The sequence below is a fragment of the Cydia amplana genome, chromosome 23 (assembly GCF_948474715.1).
Source record: "Cydia amplana chromosome 23, ilCydAmpl1.1, whole genome shotgun sequence".
Classification (NCBI taxonomy): domain Eukaryota; kingdom Metazoa; phylum Arthropoda; class Insecta; order Lepidoptera; family Tortricidae; genus Cydia; species Cydia amplana.
The window spans coordinates 7,191,645-7,213,030 of NC_086091.1; the positions used below are offsets into that span (position 1 = coordinate 7,191,645).

At 39.1% G+C, this 21,386-nt stretch overlaps 1 protein-coding gene across 1 annotated transcript in view; it reads right to left on the minus strand.

Annotated features, from left to right (window-relative positions):
* The window catches only part of LOC134658703 (calpain-B), a 43,789-nt gene that overhangs the window by 15,339 nt on the left and 7,064 nt on the right, over positions 1-21,386 (minus strand). The window contains exons 3-12 of the mRNA XM_063514356.1: positions 15,557-15,733; positions 13,167-13,285; positions 11,473-11,541; positions 10,586-10,720; positions 8,461-8,629; positions 6,534-6,715; positions 5,160-5,273; positions 3,073-3,179; positions 1,932-2,041; positions 625-821 (exon numbers count right to left, since the gene is read on the minus strand). Coding sequence (XP_063370426.1) covers positions 625-821; positions 1,932-2,041; positions 3,073-3,179; positions 5,160-5,273; positions 6,534-6,715; positions 8,461-8,629; positions 10,586-10,720; positions 11,473-11,541; positions 13,167-13,285; positions 15,557-15,733 — 1,379 coding nt within the window. The remainder of the gene's footprint in view (positions 1-624; positions 822-1,931; positions 2,042-3,072; positions 3,180-5,159; positions 5,274-6,533; positions 6,716-8,460; positions 8,630-10,585; positions 10,721-11,472; positions 11,542-13,166; positions 13,286-15,556; positions 15,734-21,386) is intronic.

Here is a 21,386-nt window from a genome sequence, read left to right on the forward strand (position 1 = left end):
TGGAACGCCTATAACCTATCTTGAGTTATAAATCATTGTACCCGTATGAAACCGGTATCCCTTATAAAGCTTATGCCATTTTCAACTTTCTAATCATAAAATAGGATCGATTCTAATTTATGTTTAAGGACTGGGTGTCGACTGTCTTGCGCGTTGACAGCACAGATGTCATAACTGTTTAGGCACGTGCCCATAGTAGCAGGACTTATAGTTCGTTTTTTTTTGTATTAGAAAGAAGGTAAGCGAACTTGACATGCCTTTTTATCAAAAATCACTATTGAAAAATAAGTCACAGCAAATAGGTTAGAATTATAAATCGTATACGATCTTTTACATTCTTTTACTTTCATAAGCAATATAAACTAATTTTTAAAGCGTATTTTAATATAAAGACACGTCAAGATTGTTTACCTACTTTCTAATGCTAAAAAAACGAACGATAAAGATATATAGTTTGTCAAAGGACTGTCTCATTTCAAACATAGACAGAGAGAATCATACTATCTTTGTCTTACACTAGTACTAGCATCCAAAAAAACGAATAAGTATTTTTTTGTTCCTATTTACTGACAAATTGGTTTGACCAACTATACTTTACGCACTTGCATCAAAATGTGTACTTACCTAGCGCTGACCTCTCTCAGGTTGATGAACGCCTGCGACCTGCCGACGGAGGCGTTATACTTGAAGAAGTTAATGTCCAAGGGTTTCGGGACATGTCCGTAATCGGGCAGGCGGTACACGGCGAAGCCTATGGTTAGACACTCGAGGCCTTGGTGCCGTTGGGAGCGGCGGTTCTTTTGCATCAGAGCTACGATTATCTGAAAAGTTAAATTAAATTCAATTCAATATCTTTAATGTCAAAAACACATGTCAAAATATACAATACAAAATAAAAAAACCAACGGGTTGCACTCCGGGAGTGCCGGCAGAAGTGAAAAACTCAATGACTAGTGCAAAATGTCTGCAGCACTATCTATAATTGAGGTTAACGCCATCTAGCGTTATTTCGTCGCATTACTTGAAACCCCTAAGCACATCACTGTTAGTACTAGAGTTATATTAATACCAGTTAGAGGGAAACACACTAGATGGCATTTAAATCAATAAAGAAAAACTCAATGACATTGTAACAGTTTTTTGATCAGGTCACGTGTCCGTCTTATGGTCTCAAAGTGTACAGCGACGCTAAAGTTGTCACTTCAAAAATAAATAAATAATTATAGCAAAGAGAATTTGAAATAGAGGCGGATTGTCAAACTAAATTATGAAGCCACAGTAAATTCACTGCCATCTTTTGACAAAACATTAAAACTGTTAGAACGCCATTTGACTTTGACCCTTATTCTTTCACTCATATGTGTTAATTTTATAATATTGAAATTAACGCCATCTACCCGAGAGTAGGCCGAAGGTATGGTGTAATCTTTTTCGAGCGATGGCGCCATAACATTTTGTTTGTAGTCTTTCATCGTTCTGTGAAATAATCGTTAATTTTTTAGGGTTCCGTACCCAAAGGGTAAAAACGGGACCCTATTACTAAGACTCCGCTGTCCGTCCGTCCGTCTGTCACCAGGCTGTATCTCACGAACCGTGATAGCTAGACAGTTGAAGTTTTCACAGATGATGTATTTCTGTTGCCGCTATAACAACAAATACTAAAAACAGAATAAAATAAAGATTTAAGTGGGGCTCCCATACAACAAACGTGATTTTTGACCGAAGTTAAGCAACGTCGGGCGGGGTCAGTACTTGGATGGGTGACCGTTTTTTTGCTTGTTTTGCTCTATTTTTTGTTGATGGTGCGGAACCCTCCGTGCGCGAGTCCGACTCGCACTTGGCCGGTTTTTTTTATTTCCTTTTCATAATTAGTTTATGTAAATAGTTAATACGCACTACGATTAAAAACAAACTGGTATATGGGTACTTACAGTACATTTGTTGTCATCGTCATCCTCATCAACGTCTGTCAAAGTGACAGTATACTGGGGGTTGCGCCAGAACGATTCCAAGTAATTACGGCAACCACCAGCAGTGACACCTGTAAAAAAAATGATAAGTGCGGCTGGGTCTCTATTGTTTCCCAAAAAGTTTTAATGTATCGTTTGCCCGCATTTCTGTTAATCATAATTCATTTGGTTCAGAAACGCGTCACTTTTCAGGATTAACATATAAACCAAATCTAACCTAACCTATCTATAGGATAACCTTACGAAAATCCTGAACAATCCTGACAATATGACAAACAATACATTATGACTTAAAACTTTATGGGAAATAAAGGGACCCCTAGTGTGGCTACTAAACTGGAGGTGGAGGTTAGGATACTAGTTTTTTTAGATTTCTTTTTTCCTTAGACTCAGTTCTATCTAAGGTCGCGTCTACTTGTCTGCGCCAGGAAGATTAAATCTTCCTGGCGAGTTCTGGCCCCGTCTAATTGAGCTCTAAATTTTAGGGCTCATTTAGACGGGGGAAGAACTCGCATGCGAGTTTGACTACATTGCGTCGTTTGATCGGTCGGCTGAATTGATCTAACCTCAATGGTCCGCAATGTAACTAAAATCATATACGAGTTTGCGCGCCGTCTAAATGAGCCCTTATCCTGGTTTTTTCAGGAGTTATATTTTGCTTTACCTTTGCTTGACAAAATAGTCAATCGCTTGCCGTTAAATCGCCACGGGTTTGACAGTTAACTGAGTGTTTCTTTTATTTTTTGCCATAATTATACAATATTGTGACTTTTTTTTCCACTTTTGTGTTATTTCTATTCAGGATCGCGAGCCCTTTTCATCCGTATAGGAGAAAAAAAGTGTCCCAAAAGTTCCATACATTTTTCAAACTTTCCTTTTTATTACCACCATACAAAGTATATTGGGAACTGGTAACACAATAGGAAAAAACTCCATCCAAAAGACATTTTTTTTATCCCATTAGGATCGAAAGAGCTCGTGATTCTGAGTAGAAATAACACAAAAGTGGCAAAAAAGGTCACAATATTTAAAAATTACAAAAAATAAAAGAAACGCTCAACTAATGCTAAAAACGTAACATAAATGTAGTTAAACTGCTTACCTCGCACCCACTCCCCTTCAAACACGGACATCTCCCATTTCTTGGTGCATCCCTCTGGGCACTCTTCAGGGTCCAGGGAGTCAGGGTTCAAATTGCAGATTTCCACTCTGTAATCATACATTTTTTGAAGTGAAAACTTCTTTAGCAGCGCTGTGCACTTTTTGAGGTGGGGAATAGTACATTATTGTCGAGGTTCGGAAGTAGCTACTTGCTGGCTGAGGATTCGTTTTAAACGGACGACCTTGGGAGTCCGTTTAATTAAATCCGAAGCCAGCAAGTAGCCTTCCAGCCGAGTCATATATAGTGCTTTTCTCAAAAATGGTGCAAGAAATAGAAATTATTTACCGGAGCAACGGTCTAATTATCACAGAAAAAAGTAAAACCATTATATTTGCATATTTGCTTTGCCGCCTTTAAAAAAAAAGAAGTGTATTTTTCTGCTGAAAATACGCCAACCTATTTGAGACACCTAAATAGTCACGGTACCAACATTATAATAATAAGTGCTGATCATCTGTTTGGCTGTTTAATTGGACCTATGCCTTCATTTGATATGGCCATTTCAACTTTTAAAAAGTTTGGAACTCGTTAAATAATGGAATTTGTATGCAACATTGCAGTCCCGAAATCGAGACTGCAATGTTTTTAACTTTTTAATTTTTTGACTGACCATAAACTACGCACTTCGCGACCAATTTTTTAACCGGCAACGTCGACTTTGCAGTCCATTTTTGAGAAAAAAATGTTAAACTCGCGACAGGTCACGTGACCGTAAGACGGACACGTGACCAGGGGCCGATTGCATAACAAACTACAACTAATATTACAAGCGTAACTCCTTTTCTAATTTCATTTATTAAATAAGGAGTTCCGCTTTTGATATTAGTTGTAGTTTGTTATGCAATCGACCCCTGATCGAAAAACTGTTACAATGTCATTGAGTTTTCACTTCTGCCGGCACTCCCGGAGTGCAACCCGTTGTTTTTTTTATTAACATAACACCCGGTCAGCCCAATCGAATCGTCTTTAGGGGCATTTTTAACCCCGGACGCAAAAAGAGGGGTGTTATATGTTTGACGCCATTGTCTGTCTGTCTGTGGCATTGTAGCTCTCCAACGGATGGGTCGATTTCGATGCGTATTTTTAAGGTTCCGTACCAACATGGCACACAAGGAACCCTTATGGTGCGAATCTGTTCGTCCGTGCTAAATATCTCGGTGGTTCTTAGGGCGGTATTCCACCTGTCCAATTTCTTTGTCCAATGTGTGTTTTGTCCCACATTTTGCTTGAGAGAGAGAGTGAGACGGCACGAGATTGGACAAACATATTGGACAGATGAAATACCACCCTTAGCTATGATTGATAGAAATTGATCCAGCAGTTTGAAGGTTATCAGATCCGTTACAAAATTATGTATGGATTCTATTGGCATATAGGGACCGTGTGCGTTGGAGGGTCTGCCATCTTGTGGTCTGAATCGGAAACATATGTGCACATCAGGGATGTTGCGGATGCAGATTTTTTGACATCCGCGGATGCGGATGTCAAGATTAGATACTTAGAAAACGTCAAATATTACATTTTTAGTATTTTTAATTATTTAAAAAAAACGAAACGTTTAGTATTTGAGCAAGAATATATGTGCGTTATATTTAATAAACAGTAACTTCGCCGACTTTTCTTGATCTAGACGATTTCGTTATAGGTAATGACGAAATTACTTACGCCGCCGCTAAGACGTTCCTGTACCGACTTGTTCGACATCCGCATCCGCATAAGTTCCGCATCGATTTTATGCGGATGCGGATGTTGAAAATAATGCGGAAGTTCCGCGGTTGCGGATGCGGATGTTCGCAACATCCCTGGTGCACATGTACATTGCCAAAGCAAGTGCTACCATCTACCGTTCCCGTCGGTATGTTTCCTTGCGCATAGTAGGTTCTGCCATCTTGTGGGCTACATCGGAAGCATAAACGGCACATTTACGCCTCGCGCCAAAAATCTGACAGCTCCTATGCTGCCCTCTATAGTTCATGGACGGGCCTATAGCGTAGGGGTTTTTTTTATTTTTATTAAAGTGTGTATACCTTGAGAAGTGATCGCAAAAGTCCTTGAACGACATCCAGAACTCGCCATCATCGTCGAACGTCAAACCCAACTCCTGCTTTTCCGACTCCGGGATGTAGCGCCACTCTGGAGACCTGGCGAACAAAATAAATATAAACCAAACCAAAAACCTCACCAAATATCACCAAGGGGAAGGGGGGGTCAAAAAGTAGCCGAAAACACCTCGCGTGATTTGGGCACAACCCCTAACCCCAGCCATAGAGAAAAAAATACATAGAGTGCTCACTCCATACATCAGTTTTAGTACCAAAAAGACTATTAGCATCTAGCATCGAGTAGCGGAACTATCAGTACTGCTACTTGACAATAGATGTCGCCACCGACCGGAAAGTCTTATGCTGTTGAGATAAGACTTTCCGGTCGGTTCTACATCTATTGTCAAGTAGCAGTACTGATAGTTCCGCTACTCGATGCTAGATGTAGACACTGAAATTAATAGTCTGAACTGATGTATGGAGTGAGCACTCTATGTATTTATTTCTCTATGCCCCAGCTAACCGCTCGCATAAAAGAAACAATGGCTTAAGATCGGTTTTCCTAGGATAGCGGTGCCGTCATATAGCGGCCGTCTCCATACTAAATAATACGGCTAAATATGGATGTCGTAGTATTTGTATGGAGACGGCCGCTATATGCTACGGCACCGCTTTCGGAGGAAACCAAAGCTTTAGGGTGTTAGACGCAAAACTCATTTGAGAAAATTCATCCTATACTAGAGATGCAACGGATAGTTGATAGGCCGGATACCGGATGTTCGGCCTGACCATCAGCAGCATATTCGGTATCCGGCCGGCGGAACTATACCTAAATTTCGGTTTTCCAGGTGCGCACTGTGCAGGTTTTGACCTGTTTCGTAGTGAACGTTCGTAGTAAATTTCTAGGTTCGAAATGAGTGCGCGTGTAATGTTTAAATTGTTTTAAAATAATAAATGAGTACCATGAACGTACCTGTTTCTTAAATCCATTTTGTTTACACCGAAATCAAGCAAAGTTATCCGGTATCCGGGGTCGGTTTGACGACCAGTCTGGCCTAGTGGGTAGTGACCCTGCCTGCTAAGCCGATGGTCCTGGGTTCGAATCCCGGTAAGGGCATTTATTTGTGTGATGAACACTAATATTTGTTCCGGAGTCATGGATGTTTTCTATGTATATAAGTATGTATTTATCTATATAAGTATGTATATCATCGCCTAGTACCCATAGTACAAGCTTTGCTTAGTTTGGGGCTAGGTTGATCGGTGTAAGATGTCCCCCAATATTTATTTATTTATTTATTTTTATCCGGCCGGATAGTGACCGAACATCCGGTGCTATCCTATACTCAGGCTACATACTTGTCGCTCCAAGGTCCGTTCCATTCGGCCTCGTTGCCCCAGGGGTTCCGCATGCGGAGCAGGGGTATCTTGCCCTGGCGGCCCGGGGTCTCTATGTCCACGTATTTGACCCGCGTGATGGAGTAGGCGTGGCCGCGGATCAGACCCTGAGGGGTCTCGGCCTCCAGGATGTGGGGGTCCGGCTGTGGTAAGGAAAACGGTTGAAAAACTAAGAGATAAGATAATAAGATAATATTTATTCATTTAAAACTTATGTAAGATGTAATTATTTTTGAAAAGATGTGTCCCGCCGAGTTTGTTGCCGGTCCCATATTGGGATACCCTCCTCGAATTGAGGGGGGACTTAAATCTTCACGTTCATAAGCGCATTGTAATTATGCCTACTTGAATAAACTATCTTTTATCTTTATCTTATCTTTTATGCTAATTTGATTGATACAATGGTAATTATCCAATTTATGCTTAAATACTAGTACATTCATAGATTCAACTTAAAATAAGTAAAGGTCATGTTAAGAACTATAAATATCGGACAAATGTGTATTTTCTGTCGCTAATGGAAATTTGATAACAATACCTAAACTAAGTAAACGTTTACTTGTGTCTTAGGTATGCACTTTTTGTAGGTCAATGTGTAAGTGGGGAAGTGCTTACCAACAAAAAGATTATTTACATAATAATAACAATAACTAATATACTATGACTATCTTCTACTCTTTAGAACACTAAGTGGTGGCATAGGTACTTAACAATTTTTTTTTTGTACATATAAATCTTTCCTATTTTTCTTAACTTCTAAGTAACTATTTCTAGTAGCCTTTCTGTGTCCTCGTACGACTTGCCGTAACTTACTAACTGTAAGTTAAGTTTGGATTTTTTCTCGCACACACTGTTTCTTATTGAATCGAAACCCAAAATGCTATGCTATTAGATAAAATATCTGGTAGACCGAATTTAACTCGGGAAAAACATATATAAACTCGAAAATGCGCCTTTACCCAGAGATAAGACCTAAATCGATTTTTCGCCCCTCGAAAACCCCCATATAGCAAATTTCATCGAAATCGTTTGAGCCGTTTCAGGGATCCCCGAAATATATACAGTATACGAAATAAATATATAACAGAATTGTTACGTGTCTTTTACTTGTTAAAAGTGAACAGTAACCAAATGTTTGTTAGAGAAATTTTATCCTGAATATTAATACTATCGATTAGTATAATAAAATAGGGTGTTTGTTTTTTTTTTAATTTTAGTTGGTTCGAGTCCCGGGCGAGGCAAGCGAGTTTTAGAAAATCTTTGAATGCAGTTTGTTTCTTTTTAAAAATAAAGGAATGTCTCTTTTAAGTAAAATGAGCTAGCTCAAGGATTTAAGGTAGTTTCCCTCCAGGGCCCGAGTTAACTTTCCACACTGTATATGACATCGTAAGATTGTGAACCTGTTAGTTTATAATCTAACGTAGGTTAGGTTAGGTTATATTATAATCTCCCTACCGTCAGTTTATAATGTAACTAGATTATAATATGACGAGTGTTTACAATTTTACGGTGACATATACAAGAATTGCCCGTTTAAATGTATAAGATAAATTAGTCTTAATTAAATGCTCGATCTCTTGATAACACAATCATATTTGGTTTGTCAACGTGAGAATTCAGGTTTTTATTGGATTGTTATCAGATCACAAAATTAAGGCACAAAAAAAGTAGGACGCATTGACACAGTTGTGAGAAAAAGTTGGGTTTTGAACTAGTCGTCTCGCAACTCAGTATGACTCATGAGTGTCATGACGTACATTTCTGTCTCCAAGTATACCGTCTGCATCATTACTAACATCCAAACTGCATTTGACACTTGCCACAAAAACCCTCGATTCTGATGCATGTATGTGACAGATCATACGCATATGTGACACAAAACTCTCACCTCAATACTGCAGCCCATAAGCGAGTTTCTCTCATAAGCCTTCAGCAGGATAGTGTAGAAGTTAGGCGGGAGTTCTGTCATTTCGTACATTTCTGTTACGCCGCCGGTGAAATCTTCCATGGCTTCGCATGTCGAGCCGCCTTTCAGGGCTTCGTACGAGCCGTGTAATCTGAAAAAAAAAAAAAAAATGTTGGAAAAGGAAAGTCAATACACTCTTTTTGTTTGGGCAGTCGTGTAAAAAGGTTACAAGAGAGACCATTATTATAAACCACACACTAGCCCTTAGGAATTGGCTTAATCCTATGATGCATGTTATCTCATAAGTTAGTGTTAAGTATGTTGCTATACCCTTACAGGGTTCATGTGGAACTGTACTAAGTAGTTTTTAAGATCTGTATACTAATATGAGTGCAATAAACAATTCTGATTCTGACAGTGACGTCACGATCAACTCACCTACTTTTTATATTTCTATATCAGATTTATTAAATTGCAATTGTGAATAAAAATAACTGCTATCTGAGCGTTTTCCAAAAAAAGTGTACATTTCATTCATGTCTTCAAAATATTGACTTATTGGGCTCATTTTACTCAGAATCATTTGTACATTCATTTGTACATTCACGCCTCATACATGAAAAAATGTGTCCCAAAATTTTGTATGAAAATTTTTTTTTCCAGTGCGTCACGTTCATACAAATAAAAAAAATCATACAAGAATGTGACGATCTGGACACATTTTTTTATGTATGAGGCGTGAATGTACAAATGATTCTGAGTAAAATGAGCCCAATAAGTCAATATTTTGAAGACATGAATGAAATGTACACTTTTTTTGGAAAACGCTCATCTATGTTTTTGTTCTTCTTCAGGTAGCTCTCCAACTAGTATAGTATTGGCAGTCAGCTCCGCATATTTTTGTTTGTCCTTGTAGAGGCGAAAGAGTTTGGCCACCCTTTTAATATTTTTCTAATAATTATCTGGTGCTTTATTTCGAGCACGGTGTGAGACAATTTATTTTAAGTAGATGAAAGTACCCAATTCCGACGCGATTGGACAAGAAACAAAGAAATTAAAGATGGCGCCCACTGTTTATATTGGTGGTACAGTCACGAGCTTTAATTTGAGACCCACCTAAGGTTGAATATCGTGTAGCAAACTAACGCCATTTAGAGCTAATATTTTAAAGAGCTAATATTTTAACGCAGTGTCATAATTCATTGACATAATGTTTACCATCGACATTTACTTACGTTCACGTTTCTAGGGGTAACCACTCAATTACGTCAATTTGTGAAATACATGAATCTAGTATTTTAACTGGATCGGGCATGAGGGGGGGGGGGAAATGACCGAACGGGATAGTCTTATGTATCTTTCAGTACGAGTAGCAGCGAAAGCGCTATTATTGTTTGTCCTTGTCACAGTCTCACATTTTTATTTATTCCCAAAGCAAAGAGGTTATCATTTCGAGGGTCGATTCGCTATGACTTTTAAATGTCTTAATTTGACATTTCAACACCATCGAACTGAAGTTTTAACCTTATTGCATTACGAATGTTCTACCAACATTTAATGGAAATGGGTCCCAAATTAAAGCTCGTGACTGTACAGTTATCACTGACTCACTTGGCATAGGCCTTCTCCAGCAAGGCGCTCCAGAACTCGTTGGTCTCCGAGGAGTGGAGGAACACCAGCTTGCCGCGGTAGGTGGGCAGCCATCGCCCGTATTGGTACAGTTAACACTCACTTGGCATAGGCCTTCTCCAGCAAGGCGCTCCAGAACTCGTTGGTCTCTGAGGAGTGGAGGAACACCAGCTTTCCGCGGTAGGTGAGCAGCCATCGCCCGTATTGGTACAGTTAACACTGACTCACTTGGCATAGGCCTTCTCCAGCAAGGCGCTCCAGAACTCGTTGGTCTCTGAGGAGTGGAGGAACACCAGTTTCCCACGGTAGGTGGGCAGCCATCGCCCGTATTGGTACAGTTAACACTGACTCACTTGGCGTAGGCCTTCTCCAGCAAGGCGCTCCAGAACTCGTTGGTCTCTGAGGAGTGGAGGAACACCAGCTTGCCGCGGTAGGTGGGCAGCCATCGCCCGTATTGGTACAGTTAACACTGACTCACTTGGCATAGGCCTTCTCCAGCAAGGCGCTCCAGAACTCGTTGGTCTCTGAGGAGTGGAGGAACACCAGTTTCCCACGGTACGTGGGCAGCCGGTCGTCGATCACCACATCCACCCATCGCCCGTATTGCCAGAACCTGGGGAACAATAGTAGATTGTTAACCAAGGGGTGAAAGGCACTCCTTTCTGCCGAGGTAATTTGGTGCTCGAACGCCAATAGTCCGAGGCTGAAATGATTTTCACCCGAGTAAAACACTCTACTTTTCATTTGGAATATGAGGAAAGTAAAATGCGTGTAATTTTAAAATACATGACTGTTTCTCGAGGGTAAAAATCTTAACCTTTTCAGCTTACGTAAAAATGGTTTCATGTGTCCCGCTGTTCTATAAAGGGGCCTTACCATGATGTCCTTATTGTGATTCTGTTTAAAACCTAAGGATAGTAAGGCCCCTTTAGAGAACAGCCGGACACATGAAACCATTTTTACTTAAGCCATAGAGAAAAAAATACATAGAGTGCTCACTCCATACATCAGTTTTAGTACCAAAAAGACTATTAGCATCTAGCATCGAGTAGCGGAACTATCAGTACTGCTACTTGACAATAGATGTAGCACCGACCGGAAAGTCTTATGCTGTTGAGATAAGACTTTCCGGTCGGTGCTACATCTATTGTCAAGTAGCAGTACTGATAGTTCCGCTACTCGATGCTAGATGTAGACACTGAAATTAATAGTCTGAACTGATGTATGGAGTGAGCACTCTATGTATTTTTTTCTCTATGCTTAAACTAAAAAGGAGATTCGCTTAAACTAAAAAGGAGATTCGTTTTATACATAACCTTCAATGTGGAAATACAAACTTTTTCTTCGGGGTCTATAAACACTAACCGGAAATGGAAGACACCAGCATACTCTTCGTCGAAGCTCTGGTCATCTGGTACAACTTGGAAGAACAACCTGAAAATAAAAAACGCAGCTTTAAGATTGATTATATAATCAACCTATCCCTTTCTATATCTATATAGGGATAAAACTGGGTTGAATAGAGCAAGGGACCGATTGAACGCTATACTTTTCGATGTTGCGATTTTTTGTCCCAATGTTTTTCTTTCAAAATCATGGTCTAATAAAACATGGTCTTCTCTTCCCAGAGTGTCACTTGCCTACGTCACAATAACATTGCCACTTTATTTCAACATAACATGTTACATGGGTACATTATATCTATGGTTAATAAGTTAATTTATTTCTTTATAATTTAATAATTTTCATTTATATGTATTTTATCTTAAATTTTACAATAACACGTCATTTTTAATTATTCGTTAGCAATATCTTCCGATTCACGAAAGAAATTTCAGACGTTCGGGTAATTCTGTTTACACTACTGGCAACACAGGATAGCGCTGTCACATTTGACAATCCGCCATTTTGTCCCTGACCGACCGTCCTTGTCGAACGCGTGTTAATTGTAATTTCCTTCTCGCTCAGTGTCAGCAGTCGCAGTGTTTTCCAAACTTTTCACGTCGTAAGCTTCGTAATTAATGTTTTGTTACGAAAATGGTTGGCTGCTCTATTCGGAACTGTAAGAGTAGGAGTGAAAAGTGCAGTATAGATTTGTTTTATTTTACTATGTTTCTACATGAATAACTTAAAATTAATGCCGTTAAAATAATTTTCACTGTTGGTTAAAATTCTCCCACATTTTAAAGTTTGAGAACCTGTAAACAGCATGATGACGTAGGCAAGTGCCAATTAGGTCATTCGCGAATCTCGGAAGAGAGTACCAGGCGGAGTATATTATTATACCATGTTTCAAAATGCTTCTTTTTTTAAGCATTTGGAATAGGCATCGTGTACCTAGAAGCATGGTGAGGATAGATTGGATTTCTTGCCGTATTTAAAATATAACGGCGCGGCACCAAAAAAAAAACGCAAGCGGAAAAACATAATAAGTAGGTGAGCGTTTTCCAAAAAAAGTGTACATTTCATTCATGTCTTCAAAATATTGACTTCTTGGGCTCATTTTACTCAGAATCATTTGTACATTCACGCCTCATACATAAAAAAATGTGTCCAAAGATTTCCTTACCAGATCGTCACATTCTTGTATGAACATTTTTTTGTTTTGTATGAACGTGACGCACTGGAAAAAAAAATTTCATACAAAATTTTGGGACACATTTTTTCATGTATGAGGCGTGAATGTACAAATGATTCTGAGTAAAATGAGCCCAAGAAGTCAATATTTTGAAGACATGAATGAAATGTACACTTTTTTTGGAAAACGCTCAGGTACCTAGTCAAAAACTCTTCGGGATGTCTAGGATTGTGATTTTTAAATAGGCGTTGTTCTTTCGATGAACGTTTCTTGGCTCATGAAATAAGATGTTATCGTGTTATACATTTTGATTAGTTTTTTACATTTTGTAGAGCGTGAGGTTGGCAACAGCAGCTAACAGCCAGCAGTCGCCCAACTCGCCTTGCTGGACGTCGAATCTGCTATAGCCTTCCACGAACAGTTGAGGGTCGTCGCATATTTCATATGAATGATGTTGGCAATAAGTGTGATAACGTCTTACTTTCTGTGGAGCGTGAGGTTGGCAACAGCAGCTAACAGCCAGCAGTCGCCCAACTCGCCTTGTTGGACGTCGAAGCGGCTGTAGCCTTCTACGAACAGTTGAGGGTCGTCGCATATTTCCTGTAAGCATTACTTACATTAAATTGTCATGCAAGAAATCGTTAGGAGCATTAGAATCTTGAGCTAACGCATACAGAGAATTGAAGTGAGCAAGAAATCGTGTCTTATTCATGAATACGAAAGAGACTGACATAGGTATAGGTAAATCACAGGACTTTTCTGTCTCTATATTTCGGCGGCCGATCGTAAAATCTCACAGATCAGTCAGATCGAGACAAATACTAGGCAACAATCGTATACGAACAAGAACGTAACGTCACGTTCGAAACGTCAGGCCATAAATAAACGTAAGTTTTACGCGACAAGTTCCGTGTTAGTTATAAAATTATGAGTGAAAATCGTGTTAGTTTAAATCAATAAGTTGTACGCTCTTGTCAGAGTAGTCGTGGCTGTTTTGGATGACGCACACGGCTGGGGTCCGTTTCTCAAAAGCTTGTATCACTTTTTAACAACTTTTGTTACAAAGGGACTTCTGTTACAAGCTTTTGAGAAACGGGCCGCTGGTCTACATTTCCGGTTTTGTTGGTGGACTTTAAATTTTCTCTTGCGAAAGAATCAATATACGTATACATAATTATAATTACAGTAATGAGTTAACTAATGACTGCACATTCCGATAAGTATGACACTATTGTTCTGCCATCGTTGAAGTCAGTTGTGTTCAGTTCAGATACGTTTTTAATAACAAAACTTCCGTGAGACACAAGGCATATTCCAATATATTGTATATTAATTAAGAACGGGTCACTCACGTATTACGTTACGTTTTACCGGTAACAACATCTTGTAAAACATTGGAAAAAGCAGTTTCTCAAGTGAAAAATGAAACCGACAAGGCTAATTTTGAGCGGCAACTTCAACACAGGAACGAACTGAGGGAGGCCTACGACACTGCTGAAGGCCTATTCTTTACTTTAGTGTAAGGCCTGAGTGGACGCTCGAGTTGGGCGTGCAGCGGCGCGGGGCGCGCGGCGTGCATGTTAAACAAATGCAAGCGTATAGGGGCGGCCTTAGTGCACGCTGCTCACATCACGCGTGAGCCCACAGCCACGCTGCACGCCCCGCCGAACGCTCCGCTTCAAGCGTCCACTCAAGCCTTACACTTAGTCCCGCAGCAAGCAAGAAGACATTACGACTTCAACTTCAATCCCGACTACGTGGCAAAAGTAGTGACAGATTACGAAGTACTTAAAGTGATAGCTGATAAACTGTTCTCAGTTGAAACTAGTTTGATGGAGGGAGGGATGTGCTGAGTATCCGAAGATTAGCACAACGACCAACACCATCTCTGTGAGGATGTCAGGCAGTATAGGCTGCGATGGAACCAATTAAGGGTAGATTATAAAGAAACAATTACGGAAGCATTTAAATTAGTAAGTTGTTAACTTTTCGAAATTGGATTCCACGTCTGTTTGAGTTATAACCAGATGTATAAAACGATGTTTTATTTAATAAATGATAAAAGTTTTTATATATTAACAATGTGTGTGGTGTTCATTGCGTTTATTCTAGTTTATATTCTTATAGGTTGCCATTATACATTTTCCGGGATTTTTCATTAAACCTGTGCTATTGGGAGTCAATAACGCTTAAATATAACCAAATAAAAATAACTGTTACCGCTATACCTATGCACAAAAAATAATGAGTTAGGTAATATTACATTATACATTATCCTTCCTTTATCGGACTAATAAACGAAAATTTAAAATGAAACAAAATCCTAATTACCTGTGAGGCATTTTTTTCCGTGTAACTTACCTTTAAAAAAGCACTGACCGCAGTTTTGTTTATTTATTTATTTATTATTAATTTATTATTATATGTGTGTTAACGTAGATAAACATATGTATCATGTACTCACACTAGGCCTAAGCCAGGTGATAGGACGGTCCAAGCGTTCCTTGTAGTACAAACTGCGATCTATAGCCGGGAACTCAGGGTCCTCAAACAACCTGCCTTCAGAAAGGCAACGGGAGCGGATCTCCTTGAAGTCTTGGTACATTGCTGGTTAAAAGGAAGATGGTATATGTGTTATAGTAGATAAACATATGTATCATGTACTCACACTAGGCCTAAGCCAGGTTATAGGACGGTCCAAGCGTTCCTTGTAGTACAAACTGCGTTCTATAGCCGGGAACTCAGGGTCCTCAAACAACCTGCCTTCAGAAAGGCAGCGGGAGCGGATCTCCTTAAAGTCTTGGTACGTTGCTGGTCCGAAGGAAGATGGTATATGTGTGTTATAGATAAACATATGTATTATGTACTCACACTAGGCCTAAGCCAGGTTATAGGACGGTCCAAGCGTTCCTTGTAGTACAAACTGCGATCTATAGCCGGGAACTCAGGGTCCTCAAACAACCTGCCTTCAGAAAGGCAACGGGAGCGGATGTCCTTGAAGTCTTGGTATGTCGCCGGTCCGAAGGAAGACGGTCGAGTTTCACCGAGCTGCGAAAGAAATAGGCATATTTCATAATGTTGAACTTTTTTATAAACAGGTTGAGGCATTGACACGGGAGTTAAGACCGGTTACGAAAGAAATATTATTTCATAATGGTAAATGTTTTTGTAATGGACAGATTGAGGCGTCGACACGGGAAAGTCAACGTAACGTCAAATAAAAATGTCATTTAAATACGTATTTGAAACTAATCGTAACCAAGTAGATTACTTGTACCTAAGATTCATTGATTATATTCAATCTGTAAAGGCTGACAAATTCTTGCTTTGAATTGCGCTGTTCATTGTTAACTTTACAGTAACAGTGTTAACTTTGGTTATCAACATTTGACGTTTCAGTGACAATTCAGCGACCAGAAAACTAACTAAAGGGGGCGGTACAGGAGCCGTCAGATTTTTGGCGCTTTATTTTTTATGCTTCCGATGTAGCCCACAAGATGGCGGAACCTACTGTGACCTACCTGACATAGTAATGCACAAACGTGAAACGGTAGATAGCAGTACTTGCTTTGGCAATGTACATGTTCATGTTTCCGATTCAGGCCACAAGATGGCAGACCATCCAACGCGCACGGGAGCGTATCTGCAGCGCATACAGCAGCTGCAGCGTATACAGCGCAATCTGCTTCGACTGTCAAACTAGCTTATTTGCCATTGCCACCGACGAGGTATAAAAAAAGTTAAAAACAGAAGAAACGATCGATCGGATAAAAATAACTTCAGCCTATGTATAAATACATAATTATATAAAAATATACATATATACACATATTATAAATTTATAAATAAGGTGGGTAAACATATACATAATCATTCGTCACTCGTAATGAGATCGGATAATGTGTTATAAATGTTATCGATTTATAGATTGCGATCCATTGTTTGAGTGTATTTATTATTTATTTAATCACGTTTCATCTTGATGATTAGGTATAATGTAATGTAACGCTGTAACATTAAAATGATTTGATGTTATTTAATACCTAATTGATTTCTTTAGACAATTAATTTGACTCAATTGAATAATAAAATTGTAAAAACATAAAACTGTAAAATGCAAACGAGTAGAAACATAAAATTGGGAATGAATACATAAACCATTTGGCTTGACGCCCACACCACTAAATGTGCTTTGTGTTGTGAAGTCTATGTTTGTTTGTCCAACGACGATAGTAATAACCCCCTAGCCATCATTTATTTAAAGACAGTCTCCAAGAGCGGTGAGCGGTATTGTTCTTTAAAGATTCGAAACAACGTTAATTTTAATAACTCGGTACCTCTTTTTGAAGTCTATTGGTCGTCAGCTAGTATAGATAAGTTAACAATCAATTACAATTCGAATTTGTAGTCCTCGTACCGACAGAAAAAAAAACATATAACAAATAAATGATGTGACCGTTTAGGACAATTTTTTTACCTGTAGCATAGTGAAGTAGGTTTAGTAAGTTTGTTTTATTTGTTTTATTTTTAATTTTGAAGAATAATTTTAAACCGAGTATTAAAAATACGCACCCAAAACAACTGCTCACCCGTAGGCATTCTCATTTTGCTCCCCTTATAAAAGGGTGGCATCCTCAAGTTATTATCCTGACTCGCTTCCACTGACGACCACCTTTTCTCCGCTATTTTTGTCTCTGGTCTATTAGTAAGAACAACTTTAGGCGACCCTAGAGTTGCCTTCTCAAAGACCATAGCTTTATTCCTCATCACGTTGCTGTGTTCGATAACTGCTGATGTTGTTATGCTAATATTTTCAACTTCCTTTTCACTAGGCTGAACTTTGGTAGCCCAGAAAGGTTTATAACTAGTCTCCTTTCGCACATTAGATTGTTGGTACGTGAAATCCGAAATTTTCACTTTCTTTTCAAACAGTCTAGCGAAAAATCCATTGCTTTTTTCGGAATCTTTGGATTTCCTCCCAAAAATTCTTCCGGATTTTGGCGATTTGATGGACACGGATTTTTTCCAAATACCGACTGCATTGGAAGTTGCAGCGGTGGCGTAGAAAGCCTTAAGTTGACCAACATCTTTCTTATCAAGTTTGACAAACTCGACTTCTTTGACAGAAGACTTCTTCACGTCAGTAACGTTATACATTTTAGAAACAACTGCTTTTGTTTATGTAGAGTAAAATCATTAGGCAAATCCCTTATTTTGGTCAAGGACCGATGATTAACTCAAATGCATTAACGGTTCGGATGTACTTCTGATATCGGTTTCCGCTATTTATGTATTTTTAATTATTTTCCGAAAATTTTAAAACCGTGCTTATAAGCGTAATATCACATATATTAACATGTAAAACAAAAACAACCCCGTCCTTGGCCGAACTAATCAAAAAATCGATTTTCTTCGTATATTAATAGATTCACCGTAATTCAAACTAAGTACAAAAGTTTCAAAGTTTGAGGCACTATACATTATCCTTTTTTTTAATTTGAGGCACTATAGGGAAAAAAAATGTCACGTATGTTACAGTTGGCTATTCAGTGGTAACTGGAGTTATTGACTGTCTGTAAAGTTGATAAGTCGGCTATTAAATGTAGTGGTCGCATGTATAGTGTATATCGTGTATGTGTGTGGCGGAAACCCATGGGGAAAATGATAAGGGCGGTCGAGTACAGGAAGCTTGCGAATGTTATACAATGTTTATTATTAAATTAACTGAAAATATTAATGATTACAGGCTTGTGACAGGACAAACAGCAGGTTTTATCAATTTTGGACTTGTCAATTGTAAAGGTCATTATCATATAATATACTAGCAACCGCCCCGGCTTTGCATGGGTTAACAAATTATACATAAACCTTCCTCTTGAATCACTCTATCTATTAAAAAAAACCGGATCAAAATCCGTTGCGTAGTTTTAAAGATCTAAGCGTACCTACATAGGGACAGACAGACAGCTGGAAGCAACTTTGTTTTATACTATGTATACTTTGTACTAGTGATTATCATATACTCTAGCCGCCCAGAGTATAAACCAACACTCCTAACTGTACATCGGTGGACCTTATTACAAAAGGCATAAGGTCCACCGAAGTGTGGGCGATGGTACCTACTATAAAAATATGCACATGGAAAGATGGAAAGGTTCTTAGGCACGTGAAGCACAAGGACCCTTCTCTGATGGTCAGTCACATATGACTTATAAACCATAAATGATCAACGAATAAGCAGTTCATTTTCAAGCGCCAGTTCATTCCACATTCCACAATTTTTGCGAGGCAAAAAGTAAGTTTCTGAAGAAACGTAGTCAGGCGTGGCTCACTCCGCGATTTCGTCCCGTTGCTACAAATACCTATATGCAGCCCACACCAATTTTGGTGTCTAGCCATAGTAGTTGCCGCGCACCGCTACGGAACGGACACCTGTGCCCTGTTTATCAAAAGCTTGTAACTTGTAATACAAGTGGAAGTCCCTTTCTAACAAAAGCTGTCAAAAAGTGACATCCGCTTGTATTACAAATTACAAGCTTTTGATAAAGAGGGCACTGCTCGCGCTTGCGCCACCTAGCGGTCATACCTCTCGTAATAGACGCGTTTTGTTAGAGAGTGAATCTTCTGTACCTAGTAATATTATTTATTCTGTGGTACAGTTGAGGACTGACAACCATTTAAGCATTTTTCTGTTACCGGTATTCCAAGTTGGCATCTGTTATTATTTAAATAAGATCCATCGGGTTAAAATGAAGTTAAATATTGGAAAAGTTAGCATTTTATATTTTAGCTTCCCCTGGACAATCCAACACCACAGGGGACGAAACATCCCCATTAAACATCGATGTTGTAATTAACGCCCGCAGCGCTAACAGAAGCTTTTAAGCTAATTCCATTGGAAGCTCTATGGTTTAAACTTTTTTTTATTTCACGGACCGTGGTCGAGTGAACGCGTGGAAAGGTACGTATCACTTTTTATATTATTCTAGCGATCCGCCCCAGCTTCGCACGGGTTAACAAATTATACATAACCCTTCCTCTTGAATCACTCTATCAATTAAAAAACCCGCATCGAAATCTGTTGCGTAGTTTTAAAAATCTAAGCATACATACGGACAGACAGACAGCGGGAAGCGACTTTGTTTTATACTATGTAGTGATGTCCGGTTTGGGGGTTGCGTTAACATTAACACTAATTAATTTTAACCAAACGGTTAATATAAAATAAGGTGTCAAAAGTTTAAATCCGTTAGCCAGACGTCTTATTGCTCTGTCCAGCTTTGCCAGTAAAGAAAACAAAATAACATGTGTGTATTAACGGTTTTTTCATATAACAAAATCATATCTTTCATGGTTATAAGGATGCATTCAAAGTGTCCGTTAGTTTTATTTACATTAACTTATCAATCGCATAACTATTCGCAGAAAAATGATAACGTGTTTTAGTCACATTTTAGAGTTTACAAGGCTACACCGATAAACGTAATATTAGTCATATTAGTGCATACAAACCCAACTCGGTACAGTCAAGGTAATATCGTCACGGACAACGTGCCCATATATTAAGGTAGCGTGTACATATTTTTGTTACTTTGTCCGTGTAGATAATTAATATCTTGACTGTACGACGGTCGACGTAAAATATATGTTTACATTTCGCCTTATTACAAAGGAGTAAGGTGCAAAATTATAAACATAACTTTGACGTCGACTGTTCGACCTGTTCGTATCGTATTTGGGGCCAACAGGCCTAATTTGGCTAATGTACCTTGTACATTAAGAAAGAACCAGTTTCATTTTCGTTATCTTACAAATATACTGATTAAAAATGTATAACACTACGTTAACAGTTACACTGATTTTAAACGTTCTGTCTAAAAACGTTATTTACTTAATAAGCATGACTGTGTGGCGCCGACCGTAAATATAGGGCATAGTATTAATCATCCGACAGTTGACACTGTTGACAGCTGTCAAATAGTCCCATACAACTGGACATTTCCCCACGCCGTGCGTTGTTGTCTACAAACGATACCTTCTTGTCTCTCGTTGTTTTGTCCCCTGGTCAACTTTTAACACCCTGATATGGAATTTAAATGTACCAAATACGCGTTTATATTATAGTTATAATTATAAGGCCTTTTCATAATCGACCGTGTTCATAATTAGTGGAACGTGATACTGATACATTTCTTCTAATAACAAACTGCACCACTGCCACTACTGTCTTCTGGACAACCGGACAGAATAACAACTAAAAACAATTAATCAACTAATAAACGCACTAGAAAAACAGTACAGTCAGCAGCAGAAGTTGCTAAACGGGCGAGGTGTTCAAAATTACCTTGACGCGCTCTTATTCTCTTAACTATAAAGTTGCGTCAAGATCATTTTGAACCACAGACGATCCAACCTCTAGACATAGCATAGTCGCGCTACCCCCTCTGCCACACATACGGTAGCGTTACTCCAACTTCGAGTCAATCCCGTGCCGTGATTGGTCCGTGTCTTTGAACGGACCAATCACGGCACGGGATTCGCTCACCTCGTCCCCCGCACCCCCGTATTTTTGGCAGCATCGGTTTCATGAAAGAATTGGCCTAAGCTCAGTCTAGCTAGAGGTTGGATTGTCAGTGTTTTGAACACCTGGCCCGCTTAGCAACTTCTGCTGCCGACTGTACCACATTTTATTAAAGTTTTC